This window comes from Carcharhinus amblyrhynchos, chromosome 6 (assembly GCF_965287045.1).
Source record: "Carcharhinus amblyrhynchos chromosome 6, sCarAmb.v2.hapA, whole genome shotgun sequence".
NCBI classification, from domain to species: Eukaryota; Metazoa; Chordata; class Chondrichthyes; order Carcharhiniformes; family Carcharhinidae; genus Carcharhinus; species Carcharhinus amblyrhynchos.
In genome coordinates this window covers 72,115,466-72,140,969 of record NC_137329.1, presented here as the reverse complement: position 1 = coordinate 72,140,969, position 25,504 = coordinate 72,115,466, and the positions used below count along the sequence as shown (strand labels likewise).

Sequence of the window (25,504 nt, the reverse complement as noted above, 5' to 3'; positions counted from 1 at the left end):
ATGAGTGAAATCCTAAATGAATATTTCTCATCACTATTTACTGTTGAGAAAAGCATGGATGTTTGGGAACTTGGGGAAATAAATGGTGATGTCTTGAGGAGTGTACATATTATAGAAGAGGACAGCTTGGAAGTCTTAAAGCGCATCAAGGTAGATAAATCCCCAGGATCTGATGACGTATATCCAAGGACAACTGGGAGGCTAGGGAGGAAACCCGCTAGCAGAGATATTTGAATCATCGATAGTCATAGGTGAGGTGCCTGAAGATTGGAGGGTGGCAGATGTTGTACCTTTGTTTAAAAAGGGCTGCAGGAAAAGCCTGGGAACTACAGGTCTGTGAGCCTCACATCTGTGGCAGCTAAGTTGTTGGAAGGTATTTTTCAGAGAAGGATCCAAAGGCATTTAGAGACACAAGGACTGATAAGGGGCAGTTAGCATAGCTTTATATGTGGAAAATCAACTCACAAATATGACTGAGTTTTTTGAAGAGGTAACCAAGAAGGTAGATGAGGGCAGTACAGTTGATGTTGTCTGCATGGACTTTAGCGAGGCCTCTGACGAGGTACCGCATGGTAGGTTGTTGCCCAAGGTTAAATCTCACGGGATCCAGGGCGAGGTAGCTAAATGAATGATGATGACAGAAGCCAGAGGGGGTTGTAAAGAGTTGTTCTTCAAACTGGAGGCCTGTGACGAGCAGTGTGCCTCAGGGATCAGTGCTGGGTCCACTGTTATTTGTCATTTATATTAATGATTTGGATGAGAATATAGGAGGCATGGTTAGTAAGTTTGCAGGTGACACCAAGATTAGTGGCATAATGGATAGTGGACAGTGAAGAAGGTTATCTCAGATTGCAAAGGGATCTTGATCAATTGGGCCAGTAGGCTGACGAATGGCAGATGGAGTTTAATTTAGATAAATGCAAGGTGATGCATTTTGGTAGATTGAACCAGGGTAGGACTTACTTAGTTAATGGTAGGGCACTGGGGAGAGTTACAGAACAAAGAGATCTAGGGGTACAGCTTCATACCTCCTTGAAAGTGGAGTCATAGGTGGACAGAGTGGTGAAGAAGGCATTCAGCATACTTGGTTTCATTGGTCAGAATATTGAATACAGATGTTTAAAGTGCTTTACAGCACTTTAAGCACTATTTGAAGTGTCGTCACTGTTGTAATGGAGGAAACCATTAGCCAATTTGCACATAGCAAGTTGCCACAAACAGCAACCTGACAGTGATGAGATAACCTGTTTTCGTGATGTGGATAACCTGTTTTCGATACGCTAACTGCCCCTTATCAGTCCTTGTGAGATGAATATTGGACAGGGTATCAGGGAGAACTCCCCTACTTTTCTTTGAAATAGTACTCTGGGATCCACTGGAAGGGATAGGTGAGGCTTCATTCAAAATACAGCATCTCCAACAGTGAAGCACTGCCTCAGGACTGCACTAATGTGCCTGCCTGGATTTTTGCATCCAAGGGAGAGAGTGCCTGCTCGGTGTGGATCCCGCGCACGCTTGGTGTGGAAGTTGTACAAGACATTGGTAAGGCCATATTAGAATACTATGTACAGTTCTGGTCACCCTATTATAGAAAGGATATTATTAAACTAATAAGAGTGCAGAAGAGATTTACTAAGATGTTACCGGGACTTGACGACTTGAGTTATAAGGAGAGGTTGGATAGACTGGTACTTTTTTCTCTAGAGTGTAGGAGGTTTAGAGGTGAGCATATAGTGGTCTATAAAATAATGAGGGCTAGATAGTCAATATCGTTTCCCAAAGGTAGGGAAGTCTACAACTAAAGGGCAGAGGTTTAAGGTGAGAGGGGAGAGATACAAAAGGGTCCAGAGGGGCAATTCTTTCACATGGAGGATGGTGAGTGTCTGGAACAAGGTGCCAGAGGAAGTAGTAGAGGTGGGTACAATTTTGTCTTTTCAAAAGCATTTAGATAGTTACATGGGTAAGATAGAAGGGTGTGGGCCAAATGCGGGCACATCCCGCAATATCAAGGGTAGGAGTCTTAGCTGTGTTGAAGAGCAGAGGGATCTTGGGGTCCGGGTCCATAGGACTCTTAAATCAGCCTCGCAGGTGGAGGGTGTGGTCAAGAAGGCATATGGTGTACTGGCCTTCATTAATCGAGGGATTGAGTTTAGGAGTCGGGAGGTAATGCTGCAACTTTATAGGACCCTCGTCAGACCCCACTTGGAGTACTGCGCGCAGTTCTGGTCGCCTCACTATAGGAAGGACGTGGAAGTTATTAAGAGGGTGCAGAGGAGATTTACAAGGATGCTGCCTGGATTGGGAGGCATGCCTTATGATGAGGGAGCTGGGACTCTTCTCCCTGGAGAGACAAAGGCGACCTGATAGAGGTTTATAAGATGTTGAGAGGAATAGATAGGGTGGATTCTCAGAGGCTATTTCCCAGGGCTGAAATGGTCGCTATGAGAGGACACAGATTTAAGGTGCAGGGAAGCAAGTACAGAGGAGATGTTAGGGGTAAGTTTTTCACTCAGAGGGTGGTGAGTGAATGGAATCGGCTGCCGTCAGTGGTGGTGGAGGCGAACTCGCTGGGGTATTTTAAAAGACTTCTGGATGAGTATATGGGATCTAATGGGATTGGGGGTTATAGATAGGTCTATGGCTTAGTAGGTATAGAAGTGATCGGCTCAACTAGTGGGCCGAAGGGCCTGTTTGTGCTGCAGTGTTCTATGTTCTAATTAGGACTAGCTAAGGGTTTTAAAAAAGGTGGCATGGACAGGTGGGGCCGAAGGGCCTGTTTCCGTGCTGTATGCCTCTATGACTAAGTCCTGCAGTGGGGCTTGGACTCAGACTGCTAATTCAGGGGTGACAGTGCTACCCACTGAGCCACGACCGACATTATAACTTGACGCAATTATAATTAAGCCAGTGCTGAGGCTGTTTAAGGACACATTTAGGACATGCTGCGTCTAACCTGTGTTTGAGAGCAACGTACAATTTTCCAATTTGCCACACCTTGAAATTACAACAATTTGAACAAATCTGTTAAGTTTGTCAACCTTCTCCGCTCTAAGAGCAACCCCAGCTTCTCCAGCCATGACTTGTAACTGTAATGCCTCATCCCTGGGGCCATTCTTGCATATCTCCTTTGCAGCCTCTCTAAGACCCTGACATCCTTCCTTAAGTGTAGGGTCCAGAAGTGAATATCGTACACCAGCTGAAGCTAACTCTGTGATTTATAAAGTTTGGGAGTGACATCCAGACTTTTGTACTCCATTCCCCCCTTTTTCTGAAACACTGGATTGCATAGAGTGTTAAACAGCCATTTCGATGTGTCCTGGCACTTTAAAAGAGTTGTGTATTTGAGCTCCTGGATCTCTCTTCCTGCATCCACTTTAAGATTATACCATCTCATTTATATTGCCTAATTGTGCCAAATCAAAGGAACCAGCTCAGTAATCAAAGAATGGATAAAGCAAAATATCCTCAACCATACCAGGTGAAATTTAACACAGAAAATTCTGATACTGCACATCTGCAGAACAATTGCTGAGGCAGATAGTCACAAATGGTGCTGAAATAGAGAAGGGTAAGGAGACCTTGGAGTCTGAGCCGACTTGATGTCCAACCAATGCAATGCAGTAATCAACAGAAGCAATATAATGCGGAGCTACATCTCCAGAATAACCCAAACCAGAGGCAGTCATCAAACAGAAACTGTCAAAACCATTGAGTGCTTCCAACATTTGTTGGTTTTACTTCAGTTTTCCAACTTCTGCTGTATTTTGATCTTCTTGATGTTCAAACTCTACTCAGTAATCAAATTGAATGCAGTGTCTATTTCTGGGCTAACTTTGATGGGATGGAGGCAATATTAGGCTATTTAAATTAGGCTACAAAAAGTCACATTTAAAAATTAGGTTTCATCACAGCAAACCTGACTCTATTGTCGGTGAACACACTCAGAAGCATCAAGCTCACTGACCGTCCATCTGTGACACCGGGGCTCAATTCCGAAGTATTTAGACTGCGAACAGTTCGTGTAGCACAGATGAGGTATCCACCCATTATTAACCATTGCCATTAGTATCTGGGATGGAGCTTTGCAACTTCTTTTACCAGGTCATGGGGAAGATGCAGCAGTCACACACTAAGTTGATAGTTTGATCTGAGAATTGATAGGGATCTTCAGAAGAAGTCACCTTCATCAGGTAAATGGAGGAAATATATATCCACTGGAAGGCAAGTAAGTAAACTGGAGGGACATTAATTTACTATCATCAAAAGGATGTGGACTGGAGGAAGATTTTATGCTATGGCATAGAACGCCCTGTGACAGAAACAATGATTGAAGCAGGGTTAATGGGTGTTATATATTTAGATGGTTGCATGATTTATTTTAGAGCTGATCACATGATTTGATGGTGATGTCATTAGGGTGTTGCACAGGCTGCTGTTTTACTTTCAGTTTCTACTCTATGTAGACCAAAGGCCCTGAATAAACCTATTGTTTTCACGTTGAATCTACGTGTGCAAATCACGTCTTTTACTTTTTGTGTAAAACCCACAACCTCTAACATAGTTAGGGCATTATAATGGGAAAGTAAGAACATCAATCTGGGGAAGACGGTTGCACAGTGGTAATGTCATTGGGACCGCAAATCCAGAAGCCCAGACTAATGGGGATGAGTGGAAATCCCAGAGTGGAATTTAAATTCAATTAATAAATCTGATGCATCGTATGATGACCAAGAAACCATTGTCATAAAATTAATTAATGGCCCTATCTGGAGGAGAAAATCTGACTTCCTTACCTTGTCTGACCTACATGTGACTCCAGGCCCACAGCACTGGATCTTAACTGACCTCTAATGAGGCCTAGCAAGCCATTCAGTTCAAACGCCATTAGAGATGGGCAATGAATGTTGGCCTTGCTAGTGAAGCTCACATTCCATGGAAGATTAAATAAAAATGCTAGATTAAGAAAGATCAAGTTTACCTGATAATTATATGATTCAATAAACATAAAGTTGTTGAGGGTAATTATAGAAATTAAACTCCTATTAGTTAGTTAACACTATAACACACCTAGATCCATAATAGCTTTACAAAGGAGATTACGTGTAATATGATTGATTTGAGGGTTCATGGGAGTGACCAGTTGAAGTGGAGTTTAATTTGAAGAAGGTACTCGGCTCTCTGCAGCTTGGCCAAGAACTGCTTGTAGTTGGGTCAGAGAAAGGGTGACGCATGGCTGTGGCCCTGATACTACTGCACACTGTGCAGTTGGGTTAATCCAGCAGCACATTTAGCTCTTCAAATTACCTGGAACCCTTCACCAGCAATCACTGGATTGATGTGACATCATTAAACAACACATCATTGCTAATGTTTGCTATATAATAGAAACTCCAACCATCAAATTAACCTGTCAAGTCATCAAATTTACAGCCAGTTAACCTGTTACAGGGACAATCGCAGAAACCTATTAAACACAAAACAGCAACCAGCAGCAGATTTACTCTTCCATCCTTTCATAGAGGAAATCTCCCCATTTTCTTATACCTTTGATAACAAATCAGGTATTCAGGAAGACATTCTCACATCTTTTACCTCTGCCTCTAAAGCACCCGCATGGCCCATGTACACGAGAGCCTCACATGGTCTGTAACATTGACTCACATGGTCTGTAACACTGCCTCACACGGTGCGTGGCGCTGTCTTAAATGGTCTGTAATGGTGCCTCACACAGAATGTAACACTTTCTCACAGTCTGTAATATTGCCTCACAGTTTGTATTAGTGCTTCACACAGGCTGTAATGCTGTGTCAAACAGTCTGCAATGATGCCTCACATGGAACATAGCACTGAATCAAATGGTCTGTAACAGTGCCTCACACGGTCTGTAATAGTGCCTCACACGGTCTGTAATAGTGCCTCACTTGCATGAATCATTTATTAATTGTATTTAATTTTATGCTGGTAGCTCACTTGTGCTCCTACAATAGGAACAGACTGAAAACTAATTTTTCAATTGTAAGGTGCATATTTGGAATGTATATAAAAGTCTCCAGTTATATTCTTCACTGCCTTACTGTTTGGAATAGCATGTGAATTTTGAGAACAATTGTCTAAAGGTGAAGGCTGGAAACCAAGAAAAAAATAATTTGCCAAAAAAACTATAATCACGGTGGCCATTGTGCAAAATGGCCGAAAGTCAGTGTAAATTGAGGTATGTTCCTCGAGTCTGAATTGTGGGATTCAGGCTATTTCCCTATCAAGTAGAAAACAAGGTATAACTGTGGAATTGTCACTTCCTATTGAAAACAAAATCAGAAGTAAACTATTTTAAGAAATTGATCGTCATTATGTGGATAATAATGAAGATTTCATAAGAACATAAGAACTAGGAGCAGGAGTAGGCCATTTGGTCCCTCGAGCCTGCTCCACCATTCAATAAGATCATGGCTGATCCTTTTGTGGACTCAGCTCCACTTATCCACCCACTCACCATAACCCCTAATTCCTTTACTGTTCAAAAATTTATCTATCTTCCATTAAGAGTTCTTGGAATGAAATCTACATTGTTAAAGCAGCATAGTTAGAACTTGATAGATTTTGGAAAAGAGTCAATCCATGAAGGAACACATTATGGACTTCAACAGATTTGATAAAAGATTGGCAAATTCAATTTGGGTAATCCCTGGATCAGTACTAGCATTCTCGATTATGCTAAGGTGTTTCATGAGTAAAAAGTCTGACAACACTAGGTTTTAGTCCAACCGACTTATTTGATAATAGACTCACAAGCTTTCGGGTTAGTCCCTTCATCAGGTGAATGGAAAGTTCTGGCCTCAGACAGAGCATATAAAGCACAGACAGTTTACAGATTACTGATTAGAATGCGAATCTATACACCTAACCTGCTGTTCAAGTCTTGAAGTGGCCGACAATGTGAGCGGAAGGAGCACTGATCACAGGTTAAAGAGATGTGTATTGTCTCCAGACAGCACAGTGAGTGAGGTTTTGCAAACCCAGGCAAGTGTTGGGGGTTACAGATAGTGTGACATGAACCCAAGATCCCTGTTGAGACCGTCCTCATGTGTGTGGAACTTGGCTATCAGTCTCTGCTCAGCGACTCTGCACTGTCGTGTGTCGTGAAGGCTGCCTTGGAGAATGCTTACCCGAAGGTCAGAGGCTGAATGCCCGTGACCACTGAAGTGTTCGCCAACAGGAAGGGAACAGTCTTGCCTGGTGATTGTCGAGCGATGTTCATCCATCCGTTGTCGTAGCGTCTGCATGGTCTCAACAAGGATCTTGGGTTCATGTCGCACTATCTGTAACCCTCAACACTTGCCTGGGTTTGCAAAACCTCAATCACTGTGCGGTCTGGAGACAATACACATCTCTTTAACCTGTGATCAGTGCTCCTTCCACTCACATTGTCGGCCACTTCAAGACTTGAACAGCAGGTTAGGTGTAAAGATTCGCATTCTAATCAGTAATCTGTAAACTGTCTGTGCTTTATATGCTCTGTCTGAGGCCAGAACTCTCTATTCATCTGGCGAAGGGACTAACCCGAAAGCTTGTGCGTTTACTATCAAATAAATCGGTTGGACTAAAACCTGGTGTTGTCAGACTTTTTACTGTGTTTACCCCAGTCCAATGCCGGCACATCCACATCGTGTTTCATGAGAACAGACTACTGGTTTTAACTTCGTTCTCAAAGGAGGGAGCTTTGTTGGATTAGAAGTCTGCTTGCTGCCTGAAAAGAATTCCTTGGGGAAAAGCCATTTCCTTCAGCCTTTATGGAATGTTCCAGAGTTGACTCAAAGAATAGAAGATTCAGTGATTGCCAGGCTTTTAAAAAGTCAGATACCAGCATTAAAGGCAGACCAAATGATTATGGGAGCACCTTGGCAGATTTGGCTATTACAGTTTCAGACTAAATTTGATCATAAACAATGAGCAAATGAATCTTAGTCATGCCCAAGAGAGAGTAATATTTGCTTCAGGTATGATTTGAAGTTTCATTATGTGTTGAATGCCCAAAGCAGAGAGACAGAGACTATGAAATGATAGAGAATTCTAAGACAGAAGATAATGATAAATCTGAACAAATTATACAGATTTGCAAGGAGTTTTAGTCCGATGATGAACATATTAGTTGTGGACTCCTTTAACTGCATAGTATTACATAGTACTTGTACTTCAACAGTATGGGGACAAGATTGGTTGGAATGTTACCTTGATCCACTAAGTAGTGACGATTGAACTAAGATTGAGAAAAACGTTACTTGCTTCAGGCTTAGAGATGACAACATTTTAAGGTCACAAAGGAGAGCTGTCAATCCACTTAAATAGACGGTGATCTCACTGCCATCGTCACAGGCTGTCGAAATGAAAAGGAGCCTAATGGCAACAATACCCTTGCCCATCCCCACCCCTCCCCACCCTTTATTTAAATGAGTTGTGGTGCTTGCTAAACTGTGGAACTGTTCCTGTTACAATCTTCAGAAATAAATGCTTCAAACGGCTACTTATACATTTCACAAATACTGATATGATCTCTAGTGAGATAATTATGCTGTTGAGGAAGCCTTCTATAAAAAAATGCACAAATGAAACTTAACTTAGAACATGATAAGGCAATTATTTGACAAGTCAATACTGTTGAAGTCTGGTGAGGACATTATAATATTCTTTCAAGAAACCAAATGTTTCCCATCAGTGTGTTAGAGAAGTATTAATGACATTAGGTGATAAGAAAAAGGGAGAAAAGAAACACATGCTGTCTCACAATTATTCCTACTTGTCAAAGATTAAACATTTTGCGAAACAATGCAGGTGTAGTTGATGAGTGTCTGAGGCTAATAGAAGAGATAACTGAGAATTGTGAAATCTATAAAAATTATTGAAAGACTCCTCCAAATCCTACTGTAAACCTTCCATTGGCAAGTGGCTTTAATGTAATAGTTGCCATGGTGTAGTTATGGGTATAATATTTTCATTTTATATTTTATAGAACTTGGTTACTGGATGTTGTCTTTCTGCAAATTGTTAAAATTCATTCCTTGCGATTAATTAGAATTAATCTCAAAGTCTTACACCCCGCGCAGATGGTGCTGAAAGTGCAATGTGGTTTATTATGAAAAGCCTGAGGAGGAGAATTTGGTAGATCAAGGGTAACACGAGTGATTATGACACACTGAACAGTGCTTTCATATCCAAAGGCCAATTGCCAGGCTGGTTACTCAGGTGACATGCATTCCTGAAGGGATGGAAGGATGCGATGATTGTGGATGACACAGTGGTTAGCACTACTAACTCACAGGGACCTGGGTTCAATTCCGGCCTCAGGTCACTGTCTACGTAGAGTTTGCACCTTCTCCCCATGTCTGTGTGGGTTTGCTCTGGTTTCCTCCCACAGTCCAAAAATATGCAGGTTGGGTGGATTGGCCATGATAAATTGCCCCTTTGTGCCCAAAGGTGTGTAGGTTAGGAGGAGTAGTCATAGTAAATGCGCAGGGTTACAAGGATAAGATGGAGGGGAGGGTCTTCATGGGGTGCTGCTTGGAGAGTCAGTACAGATTTATCTGCCCTGTTGGGATTCTATGGTTCTATGCAGAAAAAGCTACCAGCAGTTTGAGATATTGGTTAAACATTCAGGATGGTGGCCAAGCTGGCAAAATGGATGAAAGAGCAGGGTAATAAGAAAGCACTGTGTGAGTACTGATAGTGGGTCTCGAAGAGATGTTATCATCAGAAAATGATCACATATCTTTGAAAGCCCCTCAGATCGCCTGCTGTTTCCTGCAGTGGACATCTCTTGCTGAACTCCCTCATTTGAGAGCTGGACCATGCTTTGGTGAGGATAGGCATCATCTCTTATAAAAGGCACATGCTTGTGAGAATTTCAGGCAGGAGTGATCTCCTGGAGCAATTACAATATAGCTGGGCCAGAGAGGAAGCTCCCAGATTTACTCTTCCCCAAATGGTTTATCTAATTCTTTCACCTCTCCCAGCTGATCACATTGCTTTGAATGGGGTGGAGAGCATATATATTGTGATTCACATGGTGCAGGGTAGTCTGGGTACACCAGAAACCCAATCACTGTTGGTAATGTTTGTATTAAAGTTACAGTAAAATTAGTATTGAAAGTGTCAATAGGACATTAGCAATGAAGGCATGATGTGAAATGTGTAATGAAAGTGTTAATGTAAAATCAATAAGGAAAGCAATACGGTGAAATTGGTATTGTAAACATTAATTAATTCCGATGAAATCTTTGACATTTAAAATAATTGACTTAATGTCTTCATTAAAACAACTGCCTATATTTATATAGCGCCTTCAACTTAATAAATGAAGGTGCTTCACTGGGGCAATATCATAGAAATCGTGACGCTATGCCACATAAGGGGGTATTACGACAGATGACCAAGATGGCTTTAAGAAGCATTTTAAAGGCTGAGTTGGAGGGGTTCAAAGAGAGTCTGGAGTTCAGGCCTGAGCAGCTAAAGGCATGGGCTTCAGTGACAGAGTGATTAAAACAAATAAAAACAGAAAACTCTGGAAAAATTCAGCAGGTCTGGCAGCGTCTGCACAGAGAGAGAGAGAGAGTTAATGTTTCGAATCCAATAGTTCTGAAGAAGAATCATATGGGGCAGAGGGTGGTGTTGTGGGTCTTTGGATTACTAGACCAGTAACATTGCACTAGGCCACTGCTACCCCTCACCCCCACTAATGCTCTGGGGACTGGGTTTGAATCTCACCATGGCAGCTGGTGAAATTTGAATTCTATAAACATCTGGAAGTAAAATTGTAATGATACCATTAAACTATTGTCAATTGTTGGTTCACTAATGTCCATTAGGGAAGGAAATCTGCTGTCCTTACCCTGGCCTACATGTGACTGTAGCTCCATAGCAATGTGGTTGACTCTGAGATGGCCCCAGGGATGGCCTAGCCAGCCAGTCAGTTCAAAGCCAATTAGGGATGGACAATAAATGCTGACCCAGTCAGCGGCGCCCAAATCTTATGAATGAAGAGAGGAGAAAATGGACTCAAAACATGAATTCTGTGTTTCTCTCTCCACAGATGTTGCCAGGCCTAAGCTTTTCCACAATTTTCTGTTTTGGTTTCAGATCATCAGATCTGCAGTATTCCGCTTCCATTTTAGTAATTAAAGCTAATGATGCTGAAGGTACCGGCATTGGAGGGCCAGAGATATCTGAATATTGGAGGGCTGATGGAGGTCATAGAGCTAAGGTAGGGCAAAGCCATGGAAAAATTTGAAAACAGGAAGTGGTGCAAGTTAAGGGTATGGTAACAGAGTTTTGGATGAACTAATCTTCCATGTAATAGAGTTTTACATGGAAAGCTAGCCAGGTGTATGTGAGAACAAGATTTGAGGTACCAAAGAGTGAGCTGAGGTAGCATGACTCGGGTAGCAATATAGAGTTTTAATGATGGTATGGATATGCGATTAACAACTGATTGTGATCTCAAATATGACACTAAACTTGCAAATAATCTGATTCAGCCATAGAAACCTCCAGGGACTGGGACAGAATCAGTGGCGAGGGAATGGAGTTGGCAGAAAGGACCTATTGGTATCCCCAGTGCTTTTTTGTTGGTGAGGAGACAAGAGGAAGGAGTCGGTATGAAAGTCAGAGATCCTGTGGTGGAATCAAGTTCACCCAGGTGAAAGAAGTTAGCATGTGGCATCGACAAACTGTCCTCCCAGTTCAGAAACAGGTGTAGTGGGCGGCCAAGCTGCAGGAGCTTTTTGGGAAGTACACCCTGTAATGAGCAGCTTTTGACAGAAATACAATCTGTAATCCACTCTGAACAACTGCAAGAAGCTGAACTGTAAAAGCAGCTCTAAATGTGAGGATTGAGTACAATCCAGAGCAAAGTCCAAGTCTGTATCCAATGCAGCTTCTCTTAGAACTCTCTATTCCATGATGTTGCTATAGTTATTCTTCTGAACTTTCTCCAGCTATAAGTATGCAATCCACCTGCTCTGCCTTCTCAATGTGCTCAATCTCTTGTTCCTTTCCAATATATTAAAACTATCGATTTCTTTACTTCTGAAATAAAAGCAAAATGTTGCTGGAGATCTGAAATGAAAATGGACAACGCTCAACAAGTCTGGGAGCATCTAAGTAGAGAGAAACCAAGTTAATGCTTCAAATCCATATGACTTTTCTTCAGAGCTGAAGAGGGGGGGGGTGTGATGGGTTTTATGTTCTGCTCCTCACCCCTGCCAAGTGCCAGTCCCTGTCCTGCTTTTACAAAGCACTGAACCGTGTTCTGCTACTAACACATTCTGCTATCTGACTTTAACGCCATCTACTTTAGTCTTTAATGTGAGTATTACCACTCTGTCTTGTATCTATGACTCCTTTGTCATTTTATGTCTCCTAACCTCCAACCTACCCCAACAGCCAATTTTTCTCCACCTACCCCAACTTTTCAATAGCATAAAATTCGTCACATCTCACCCTCTCTTCAGCTCTGAAGTGTCAGAAAGACTCAAAGTTCCAACTCTTGTTTCTCCCTCCATAGACGCTGCCAGGCCTTCTAGATTTTCCCAGCTTTTTATATTTTTATTTCAGATCTCCTTCGCTTCTCCCTCTTCCCTATACCCTTTAGTGTTAAAATAGGATTGACATCACATCACTGTCCGACATTTCATCGCATCAACCATTGGCCACCATCCAAGCTTTTCAATTTAAAAAGAAATTGAAATAACCTGTGTGATTTATTCAAAAACGTGAACGTTAGCCAAGTTTTCCTTTCCTGACCCAGGGCACCAGTGATAACTGAAGTATTCCTAAGCAATATTGACAGAGATTAGCTGAGGCCACAGCTGGCTCTGAATCTGGATGTTGCCTGGTCTGCATGGCTCAGTAACCCCTGAAAAGGCTCGCCATGCCTTCCAGAGAGCAGAGAGTAAATGTTATATGGGTGATCAAAATGTTGACCTTGTCATTCCTCCTGACTTGGCAGAGGGATTCTTTTTCTTTCAGCGATTAGAGAATAAGGATGTGTTGCCATTGACCTAAAATATGCCAACCTTGTCCTAATTATACTCATTCACGGGTACCGACAGACAAAAATGATAAATGCTAATCTTGCTATTTTTGGTTTCTGAGCAAGGAACTAATTACTCAGTGCTCAGAATAGGCTCTTTGTGCTTCTCTTACCCATTTTATCAAATCTATTTTCTCTCCCCCAGCTATTGAGTCATCCTGCAGTCGAGTTCCATTAAAACCTAAACCTCAGTCTCTGTGAAGTCTGACTAGTGAATGATACTAGTTACTTGACTTTGCTGAGAGCAACATCAATAAACCTGGGCCTTGGGTATCTGTCCAGCATGAATGATCAGATGATGATTGGAGGAGTCTGGGATTATCGTCTCTCTGTCCCAGCTGAGATTAGTCAACCAAACAACATAAATGGAGCCAAAGATTACAAGTTTTATTGTGATTTTTCCTCACGGAGTGGCAGTAATCCCAGCTTTTCACACACTGGCTCGCATCCCTCCCCCTCAGAAATGTCAAAACCACTTTAACAAAGAGGCAATTCAACAAAATAACCCTCATTTCTACCAAGATTATCGCATCCCTGAATGTTGTTTGACCCACCAGAACATTTCACCAACAACGGTGGCTGCAGAAGGACATTGAGCTTGAAACGGTTAAATGTTGTAATGGGGAAATATACTATTGGTATCTGGAAAGATGAGTTCAAATGCTCACCTACACCCCAAGCTTATACTTATCCAGGTTAGAATCTATTAAATCTATTTAACTGAACAAACCCTTTCTCAATAACTGACAGCCAGTTTTGGTTCATTTATCTAAGGAAAGATAGACTGGCATTGAAAACAGTCCAGAGAAGGTTCACTAGATCGAGCCCAGGTATGGAGGGATTTTCTTATGAGGAGAGGTTGAGTAGGTTGGGTCTGTACTCATTGGAGTTTAGAAAAATGAGAGGCAACTTTATTGAGGCATATGATTCTCAGGGGGCTTGGCAGGCTTGATGCTGAGAGGCTGTTTTCCCTTTGGGAGAATCTAGGACCAAAAGGCATAAACTTTTAAGATGTCGCCCATTTAAGAGAAAAATGAGGAGGAATTTCTTCTCTCAGAGGGTAGTGTATCTGTGGATTTCTTTATCATAGAGGGCTGTGGTGGGTCACTAAGCAAGGGACTCAAGGGTTATAGGGAGTAAGATGGGAAAGTGGGATTGAGGACTATCATATCAGATCAGCTGATATGATTTAATTGAATGGTGGAACAGATTCAATGGGTCAAATGGCCTGCTTCTGCTCCTAAGTCATATCGTCTTGTGGTTTACAGCAAAGGGTGCACAAGCCTGCCATCTTTCTTGTAGGTTGAGACTCGAGGTCCCACAGGCTCAACCTCTTCAGGAAATCCCTCCATATCTGGGCTTCCACCTGCATGAGCATCCTGTGCCCAATAGAGACTTATTCTTCATTGGTTCCCACCCTCTGCCCTCTTGAACATGGTTCTCCACCACCCCTCCTTGCCCAGGCCTGCTAAAGTAGCCCCAACAGAAGATCCCAATTTAATTTCTCATCCAATTCCATTGACAATCATTGTTAGAGACTTCACTGCAGTCCCAGGAGTGACCACCACTTGCCCCAGTGGTGCTGCTGGGACATGACAGCTGCTGGACCTTCAATGACCGGGTGCACTCCCAGATGAGGCAGATTCCACCCTGAGCCAATTAAAATAGCTATAAGATCACTGCGGGATGACCAGGCCAAGGGGAGGTGTGCTCAGCCCTGGCATTTCAGCCAAAGGCAGAGCCACTGTTTCCATGTAAAGGTTTATAGCATTCTCAGGGGCCTCAACAGTGTAGATGCTGAGAGATTGTTTCCCCTTGTGGGGGAGTCTAGGACCACAGGGCATAACTTCAGAGTAAGGCATCACCCATTTAAGACAAAGATGAAGAGGAGTTTCTTCCCTCAGAAGGTTGTGAATCTGTGACTTTTTTTTAAAATCGCAGAGGGCTGTAGAGTCTGGGTCATTATGTATGTTCAAGGCTAAGTTAAACAGACTTTTAATCAGTAAAGGCATCAAAGGTTATGGGAATAATACGGGAAAGTGGAGTTGAGGATTATCATATCAAATCAGTCATGATCTCATTAATTGTGGAGATGACTCGATGGGTTGAATGGCCCACTTCTGTTCCTATGTCTTATGGTCAGAGCTGCTTGGTTGGTGACAAATGGAGTCATGATCATTTTACATTGTTATCTTTAGCTTCCACGTGTCAAAAGTCGTTTTAGGACTTAGTGGGTTAATGGTCTTTTTGAAACAATCACGACTAACAGGTGTCATGCCATACAGAATGGCTGTCTAACAAAATATGTTCCAAGTTTCTCAGAGACATCAATCTAGGTGTCCCGTATTGTGTGCAGCATGTTTCTGAATGTAGAGAGAACCATAGAACTGATATTAAGTGGGTTATTGGTCCCCTCTTATCCATGCTAACCCAAAGACATGCAGGTGCCCTTTCTAATCCCATCTTCTGCACCTGGCCCACAGCCCTGCAGTTTACACCACTTAAGGTGCCGATCCAGATACTCCTAAAAAGCAGTTTCGGGTCTCTGCTTCTCCCACCAACTCAGGCAGTGGATTCCAGACACCCACAACCCTCTGCATAAAAAAACTTTTTCCTCACGTCTCTTCTAATCCTTCTGTCACTTAACTTAATCTATGAGCCAGGCCTTTTGAACTTTCTGCCGAGGGAAATAGGTTCCTCTTGTCTACGCTATCTCACCCCCTCAAAATTTTGTATACCCTAATCATGTCATCCCTCAGCCATCTCCGTTCTGAGAAAAACAACCCCATCCTCTCCAATCTCTCTTTGTACCTACAATTCTCCAGCCCTGGCAATATTCTAGGAAACCTCCTCTGTACTCTCTCCTGAGCAATTTTGTCCTTCCTAATAATGTGATGACCAGAACTGCACACAATACTCCAGTTATTGCCTTATCAGTGCCTTACACAGTTCCACCGTCATATTCCTAATTTTTGTCTTCTATACCTCTGCCAATGAAGGACAGCATTCCAGCGCTAACTAAAGGTCACGCAGACTCCAAACACTGGCTCTATTCTCTCCACACAGATGCTCTCAGACGTTCCTAGGTTTTCCAGCATTTTCTGGTTTTGTTAGCATTCCACATGCCTTTTTTCCAACCTTATCTACATGTACTGATGCTTTTAGGGCCTGTGCACTTGCATGCCATCATTTTCCACACAGCACAGTACACAGAGGGCAGATAAATTTCTTTCCTTTATGAGTAAAATTCACACTCATGGTGAAGTAGGCACAAGACTAAGATTCTTCCAGGAGAAGAAGTGACTGGACAGCTGTCCAACAGGAGAGTGTCGCTCACTTCAATTGAGAATCAAAGAAAATAAAATTGCATTATATTGTTGAATATTATTATTTGTGACTTCTCCCTTCAAGGGTCCTCCAAGACCACAAGATGTGAGTTAAGCACTTCCAACTTACAACCACCTCTTTGCCTCGTCAGCCCTGAGCTGATCGGGTGAGGGTGTTAACACTGAGAAATGAACATCAGTTACTTCAGGCAAGCATTGCCAGCATCATAAATCATGCTGCTCACTTGGAAAGTCAATGCACAATGGGCCAAATGGCTTCCTTCTGCATCGTAAGAATTTGGTGATATTCCTGGTCAAGTACAGTGCAATGTAGAGCACAGCACCCTGCAGTCCTGATAATACATCTGGGGAAAGATTTTCCTACTGGTTTTTGGGTGCATTTAATCAGATGAATTTCCTGCACTCTGTGCTTCACAAAGTCCGCTGGGGGATTCACGCTGGTAATTGGCTGGACTCCAGCAGCACAGCAGGCCAGGAAAATTGCGCCCCTGGACTCCAAATTCAGACAAATACAATCTATCCCACCAGGGTAACCTTTTCTCCATATTTGAGACTCATTATCTCTTGGCCTTTGCAGTGATCATCAATTTGTGCTGAATTAAGGGCAGTTGTATGTTCTAAGTGGTTTTTTTGTCCATCACTCAGAATCGGCATTGAATTCCCCGAGATCTGTATGGATTGGTACAGGCTCGTGTCCTTTCACTTTGGACTGCAACCAAACTGCAACTCATGTGGTAAATGACCAGTGATATTTCCACTGACTCGTGGTATATGACCAATGGTATTTCCACTGACTCACATGGTATATGACCAGTGGTATTTCCACTGACTCATGTGGTATATGACCAGTGGTATTTCCACTGATCCATATGGTATATGACCAGTGGAAATTCCACTGAACAGCTCAATTCTAGGATCCACGTAGAGCTCAAAAATGATGCAACTAAATGGGACCCCAGTAAACCAGTCACATTTTCTTTCTCAGGGACAGTGTTTGCTGGAGCCATTGCAGGCTTACTTGATGAGGGCAACATGTTTACAGGTGGTTTTATACAGAGCGTGAGTTCAACATATCCTCTCTACCAGATTCAGCAGTCACAAGGATCAACAAGGACATTCAAGAAGTAAAAGTGTTAAAATCAGGGTGCTACTAGGAGTCAGATTTATAATCAAAAAGGACAAGGTAGATCACTAAATCAAGACTTGGCAGGTCTGCAGAGAGTACAAAGAGGAGCAACTAGATTGATCTCAAGTGTAGAGGCGTGAGAGTATAATCTCGGCTGACATTTCAGTTGAATTGAGGGAGTGTTGCATTGTCAGATTGCCATCTTTCCAATGAGCTGTTAAAGGTCCTGTCTGTCTGGCTAGATGGCAGCTATCGAAACAGGGCAGTCCCCCATGTCCTAGGCCCGCATCATGAAAGGCATACAAATTAATCATTCATCTTCTAGCTGTTTTTGAAACCTTCCTGTGTTGCAACACTGGCTACTGTGTTTGCCAATATTAACCGCAATGACTCTATTTCAAAAACATTGCGCGCTGGCTGTGCCAGTTTGGGATGTCCCGTGAATGTATAACACACTGCACAAAGAGATACAGAAGTCTGAGGTCATATACTAGCCAAAGGTTCTTCCCAGACCTTTGAATGGACTTAACCTCGCATTAAGCTGATCTTTCTCTACACTCTAGATATGACTGTAACACTACATTCTGCACTCTCTCATTTCCTTCCCTATGTATGGTATGCCTTGACTGTATAACATGCAAGAAACAATACCATTCACTGTATACTAATAATAAATCAAATCAAACATGTGCAAACTCTTTCTGACGCAATACTGAAAACATTTAGATTTGAAATGATGATTGGTGGGGTGGAGGCGGGAGCTCAACGAAGTATAAATAATATGAAATTGTAGACTTAAACACAGGTTATCACCTCAAAGTTATTCAACAACCAAAAATATAGAAACAAATTAGTGAAACTGAAATTGTGAACAGCAATGCTGGGGAAAAGATTATTTTTCATATAAAGTTAAGAAATTGGAACATTGTTGGAAAAAGGAGATAGAAGCATAAACAATGAGGGTTTCCAGAATACAATGGCATGCCAAGATAGGAGAGATAATACATTAGGGGGATAGACATCAATTGGGTGAATGGCTTTGTATTAAGTTCAGAATAAGCAATTGTATTATCTTGTAAATTGTGTCAGGTACTATCTCAAGTCAATTTGCTACTGAGCAACGTTACATGAGTCTTCAGCTCTGAAGAGAGGCTGGTGAGACTGGAGTTGTTTACCTTAGAGAAGAGAAGGCTGAAGAGGGTACCTGATTGAGGTGTACAAGATTATATGGGATATAGATAGGGTGGATTGGGAGAAACTTTCCCCCTTAGCAGAGGGATCAATAGCCAGGAAGCATAGATTTATGCTATGGGGCAGGAGATTTAGAAGGGATTTGAAGAAAATCTTTTTCACTCAGAGGTTGATGGGAGTCTGAAACTCGCTCCCTGAAAGGGTGGTAGCAGCAGTAATCTTCACAACATTTAAGTATTTAGATGAGCACCTGTAATGTCAAAGTGTACAAGGATAAGAACAAAGAACAAAACAGCTTGGGAAACAGGCCCTTCGGCCCAACGAGCCCGCGCCGTCATTTTAACATTACGAGTCCCCCCTCCACCCATGACCCTTATCTATGCTTATGGCATTCCACATTGAGGGAAAACTAATTTAGGGACAATTTATTACGCCAATCAGCCTAATAGCACATCTTTGGGGTGTGGGAAGAAACCGGAGCACCTGGAGAAAACTCACGCAAGCACGGGGAGAATGCACAAACTCCATGTCCTTTCACCTTACTACTGGAAGGACGTGGAGACCCTGGAGAGGGTGCAGAGGAGGTTTACCAGGATGTTGCCTGGCATGGAAGGACTGAGTTACGAGAAAAGGTTGGAGAAACTGGGGCTCTTCTCCTTAGAAAGACGGAGATTAAGGGGGGATATGATAGAGGTGTATAAAATAATGAAGGGAATAGATAGAGTCAACAGTGGCAGGCTTTTCCCTAGATTGAGGACAATTACGAGAGGTCACGATCTAAGGGTGAGGGGGAGAAGTATAATTTGGATACGAGAGGAAGGTTTTTCACGCAGAGGGTCGTGGGGGTATGGAACGCGCTACCGAGTAGGGTGGTGGAGGCAGGAACGTTGGACTCATTTAAGGTTTACTTAGATAGACACATGAGCGAAACAAGGATGGAGGGTTATAGTAGAGGGTATTAAATAGGGTCAGAGCCTCGGGACGACACCGGAAATGTAGTATTACATAAGAACATAAGAAATAGGAGCAGGAGTAGGCCACCTAGCCCCTCGAGCCTGCCCCGCCATTCAATAAGATCATGGCTGATCTGTCGTGGCTCAGTTCCACATTCCCGCCCTCTCCCCATAACCCTTAATCCCCTCACTTATCAAAAACCCATCAACCCGCGTCTTAAAAATATTTAGCGAGGCAGCCTCCACCACTTCAACGGGCAGAGAATTCCAGAGATTCACCACCCTTTGAGTGAAGGAGTTCCTCCTCAACTCCGGTCTAAACCGCCCCCCCTTTATCTTGAGGCTGTGCCCCCTAGTCCTACTGTCCTTTCTGAGCGGGAAGAGTCTCTCCACCTCTATCCTATCCATCCCATTCATCATCATATACGTCTCAATGAGATCTCCCCTCATTCTTCTAAACTCTAACGAGTACAAGCCTAGTTTATTCAGCCTCTCCTCATAGCTCAACCCCCTCAACTCCGGCATCAGCCTAGTAAACCTCCTCTGCACTCCCTCCAAGGCCAAAATATCCTTGCATAAGTGCGGTGACCAAAACTGCACACAGTACTCCAGCTGCGGCCTCACCAATGCCCTATACAGCTGCAGCAAGACCTCCCTACTTTTATATTCAATCCCCCTCGCTATGAAGGCCAGCATCCCATTCGCCTTCCTGACCACCTGCTGCACCTGCAGGCTGGGTTTTTGCGACTCATGCACAAGGACCCCGAGGTCCCTCTGCACCGTTGCCTGCTGCAGTTTTTCGCCACATAAGTAATAGTCCTTCCCACCATTATTCCTACCAAAGTGGACCACCTCGCGCTTGCCAACATTGAATTCCATTTGCCAGTTCCTGGCCCATTCGCCAGCCTATCTAGATCCTTCTGCAGACTCTCCACACCCTCCGCGCAATTTGCCGTTCCACCAATCTTGGTGTCATCAGCAAATTTCGACACCATACACTCGGTTCCCTCCTCCAGATCATCTATATAAATGGTAAATAGCTGAGGCCCCAGCACCGACCCCTGGGGCACTCTCATTAAGATTTACAACACACACAATACATTTAAATTAATTGGATAAAAACAGTTAAAAGCAAATTTAGAATGAAATGAGTTAAAGTTCCTGAGAAGTTGTGATAATTTTGTATTTCTAAAACACATTTATAGATTGATTTGCATGAGCCTGGTTATTTAATTAGATAATGCACAATAATAGCAGAAGGTAACTGTACCTTTAAATATAAGAAATGGAGTACGTGGAAGGTCGTAAAACCAATAATCTCCACTTCTTTTTGCTTTCCATTTTAATCCAGCAACTTCATAGAAGTTGTAAAAATCTTCTATTCCCACTAACTCGGCATTACATGTTAATGTTTTGTCTTTTTATTTCCACAGGTGGAGGTCCACCTTGTTGTCAAACAAGGGGCATGCACACGGTGGGTTGTGTGTGGGCTGCTCTTGGAGGTTCCGGGAGTGGCCTAGTACTTCGTGTCGGTGTGTGTGCTTAATCCTGGACCAGCAGACGGGCACCGCAACAGCTCAGTGACTATCACTGCTAGCTGTGCAGATACATGGATTTGGGCCTGTGTCTGTGGGAGTTTGCGCATTCTCCCTGTGGTTGTGTGGGTTTCCTCCGGGCGCTCCGGTTTCCTCCCACACCCCAAAGATGTGCTCTTGGGCTGATTGGTATACCAAATTGACACTATTCTCCCCTGAATCTGGCTGAGTTAGGGGTTCCGCTCACATACACACAGGGCAGGGTAGGTGTAGGAAGACGCGGTGGCGCGGGCTCGTTGGGCCGAAGGGCCTGTTTCCCGTGCTGGGTTGTTCTTTGTTCTCCCACAGACACTGGCCCAAATCCATGTGTCCGCACAGCAAACAGTGATAGTCACACCAAGTGCTGGAAAATGGGATTAGAATAGATAAGTTCTTGACTGCCAGCACAGACAAGATGGGCTGAATGACCTCTTTTTGTGCTGTAGAACTTAATGGAACATCAATAAACACCATCAGGTTGAGTAAAGGGCAAAGCATCTGCGTTGGCTTACTTATCCACAGCATTAATATACTCATGTCAGAGATACAACTGAGTGATACCCAAGCAAAACATATCCCATGGCTACTTCCTCTTTGTTCTCCACAACAGGTTCTCTGTGAAAGCTCAATGTAAAGTCAATAAATTGGCATCATTGGATTGGAGATCCATCCAGTGACGCCTCTGCCCTACATTTCTCTAGGAACAACTATAGTGCTACCACAGGGCAAACTTCCTCCATCCTCTAAGAGCATTACTTGAACGTCTGATGAAGCTTACAACAGAGCTTTGGCTTCAGGAAGATGCTAGGAGTCAGATTTATGATCAGAGTAATGTCAAGTGCAAACACATTCATATCTGATGGGTGAATAAAATAATGGGACATAATGGGTTATCCATTTTTTTTAAATGGTCAATTTTCAAATACTGTACTTATCCAATTCTCTTCATAAACGATGAACACAAGGAATAGGAGCAGAAGTAGACTTTAAGGCCTGTCAAGCCTGCTCCGCCATTCAATGTGATTTTGGCTGACCTTGGGCTTCAATTCCATTTTCCCAATCGCTCCCTGTATCCCTTAATTCCCCGAGACCAAAATCTGTCTATCCTAGCCTTAAATACATGAAGCTACAGAACACCCACAATCCTCTGGGATACAGAATTCCAAAGATTCACGGCCCTTTAAGTGAAGGAATCCCAGTCCCAAATGATTGGTCCCTTATCCTGAGACTGTGCCCCTGTGTTTTAGACTCCCCAACTGGTAGAAACAATCTCTCAATGTCTACCATGTGACAATTTTCGCCCCTAAAGCCACTTGTGATAAAAGAAACCCCATTTTTTCCTTAATTCGTTTTCAGGATTTGGACATCAATGAATAGACCAACTTTTACTGGTAGTGTCAGGCCTTCTTATTCTTTGTAGCAGTTTGACAGAACTGGGTGTTGTGCTCGGCCTACTCAGAGGGCAGTTAACAATCAACCATAGAATCCCTGCAATCCAGAAAGAGGCCATCCGGCCCATCGAGACTGCACCCACTCTCCAAAAGTGCAGCCCATCCAGGCCATCCCCTCTGCCTTACACCCGAAACATGTTTACCACAATCCCCATACCTTCATATCATTGGAGTGTGGGGAGAAACCGGAGTACCCGGAGGAATCCCACACAGACACAGGGAGAACATGCAAACTACTCAGAGTCACCCATGGCTGGAATTGAACCTGGGTGCCTGACATTCCGAAGCAGCAGTACTAACCGTATTGGCATGGGTTTGGAGTCACTGGCTAGGCAGGGCAAGGACAGATTTCCTTCCCCAAACAATCTAAATGAACTTCTGGATTTTTAGGACGACCTAATTTTTACGGACCGTATGTGTTTTTAATTTGAACATTTTTTAAATCATGCATGCAAATTCTCCAAGTGGCACAGAGGGATTTGAAGTCCCATTTTCTGGACTATTGGTCCAGTGTTCCAGATTACAAAGTTAGGGTAGGTTATCTCGACATAGAATAATTGAGCAGTAGAGTGCAGGAGGATATTCAGCCCATCACTTTTGTGTCTGCTCTTTGGAATAAGTCTAGCGATACTTACTCCCATACTATTTCTCCAGATCCCTCCAATATTTTTCTTTGTCAAATATCCAATGAACTTCAACGGTAACACTGATTTTGTTGTTACCATCCGATCAGGCAGAACATTCCCACTCCGAGTTTAGTAAAAAGAAAAATCTTTCTGCTCATGTCACCTTCAGTTTTGGTTGTGAATCAACTTCGATCTGTGCCCTCTGATTATTCAGCATAGAGCCACTGCAAACAGTTTCTTCTGATGTACTGTCTAAACCGTACATGATTTTAAACATTTCGATCGAATCTCCTCTTTGTTTCTGCACTCCAAGAGAACAACCACAGCTTCACCTGCCATGGATAAGATGGACCGAATGGCCTCCTTCTGTGCAGTAACTTTTATGTGTTCTCTAGTCTATTCATATATTGGTAGTGCCTCATTTCTGCATCATATAGTCAAGTGTTTTCAAGGACTAGTCTAATGTTAGATCAACGTTTGTTGCTCAGAGTTTCAGATCAATTGGGAAGCTTCAGTGAAAAGTCAATAATCAATCATCACTTTTCCTCCTCTGTTGTGCTCAATGTGGGAGGTAGCTGACATGACAAACCTTAGGGAGCCATAAAATCTTCAATGCTTTATTGAATAACAATAAATAAAAAAGTTCATAAAATTAAACAGGAACTGGCCTACAAAATACTGACATATTTAAAAGGCACCATTACCGAGTGCGGTTTCTGTCTTCCTCTGATTCTACCTTCTTGTGCACTCCACTCTTACTTCACTTTACTGTACCTTCATCCCCCGAGTCCCTAAACTCCAGAAACCCCTCTTTAAACCATTTCATTCATCTACCTCCTTCTCCTTTGCAACAGTCTTTAAAACCTTCCTCTTTGACCAAACTGCCCTTATAATTGTCTTGGGATCAATTTTTTATCTAGTTACATTCTGTTGAAATGCCTTGTAACCTTTAACTATATCAAAAGATGCCATATAAATGCAAGATGTTGTTGTGTTTACAAACTGCTTTAGAAGTGAAAGCAATTCTCATTTTACATACATGACAGGGATGTTTTTCTTCATAATTCTCTCCCCTCCAAGTGCCCTGATCTGTATATGGAGGCATTGCTCAATGTAAGTCAGCTATGCACCATTCTCTGTTAATATTGTGAAAGTCCAGATAGCAATTTGTCAGTGTGGCTTTTCACCATTTAGGGCATCATAATTTAATTTTGTCATCTTCTGAACCCAACATTGACTCGTGCCTAATGGTGGATGCTGGACAGCAAGGTTAAGTCTACTCTCTTGAGTCAGTTATAGTATTTCAGCTGCTGCCTTCTCTGTGATGCATTAACTCAGCTAGAAAACACGCAGGGTGGATTTTCCAACCGTTCTCGGGATCTTCCGGCTCCACTGAAGGCAAAGCCCTGGTAGCAAAAGGTGCAAACAACAGGAAAGCTTGTTGACAGCAGTGGGACTAAAGGATCCCACTGCTGGCCAATGGCAGACCTCCTCCGCTGCCTCAGGATGGTGGAATCCCCCTTGCATACTCTCCTTCTAGCCGACTTCCCTCTAACCTTTCAGAATGATGACATTTTTAGAACTGTCAGATCATAAATGGCATGGTTAGCTGCCCCCTCATTCTCACTAAGGTTAAACTCAAAAGCTTCCTGTGTGTATCTCAAAGCCAATTGCTATGTCTTGGTGAAAAGACATACACACAATCATACATACAACAACACATAATGACTCAGTACCTTTGAACTTGTGCAGCACAGCCCAAAGTTCAGCGATGTCCGTAGCAAAAGTGATATCTGTGTCAAGTACAATGACCCGTTCCAGCGAAGCAGGCAGAGTCTTGGTGAGAACCAGTTTCATTAGTCCATATATCCCTGAGTAATGCTTGTTTGGAATCCATGAGACTTCTGGCTGAAGGGCAAATACAAATTGGTTTAAATTCATTTTGAATAATCATCAATTTCAGACAACACCCCATAACAAATCTACTAGCACAAGTGCTTAGAAGGTGTACATCCATTGTGTGTATACTGACAGAAGCTGGAACAACTATGCCAGGTCAGTTAATCACATCAGAAAGTCTTTGCGGTTCCAAGTCTTGGAGCAATTTGCTCTCTCTGCTGTGGTCCGGAATGATTCAGCCTGAAATCCCACTACT

At 42.9% G+C, this 25,504-nt stretch overlaps 1 protein-coding gene across 6 annotated transcripts in view; it reads right to left on the bottom strand.

Moving 5' to 3' along the window:
• LOC145344001 (xylosyl- and glucuronyltransferase LARGE1) overlaps nucleotides 1–25,504 on the bottom strand; it is a 448,675-nt gene that overhangs the window by 158,686 nt on the left and 264,485 nt on the right. For all 6 annotated transcript variants that reach the window (XM_080190638.1, XM_080190643.1, XM_080190639.1 and 3 more), the window contains one exon: nucleotides 25,086–25,257. In XM_080190638.1, the coding sequence (XP_080046764.1) occupies nucleotides 25,086–25,257 (172 nt within the window). The remainder of the gene's footprint in view (nucleotides 1–25,085; nucleotides 25,258–25,504) is intronic.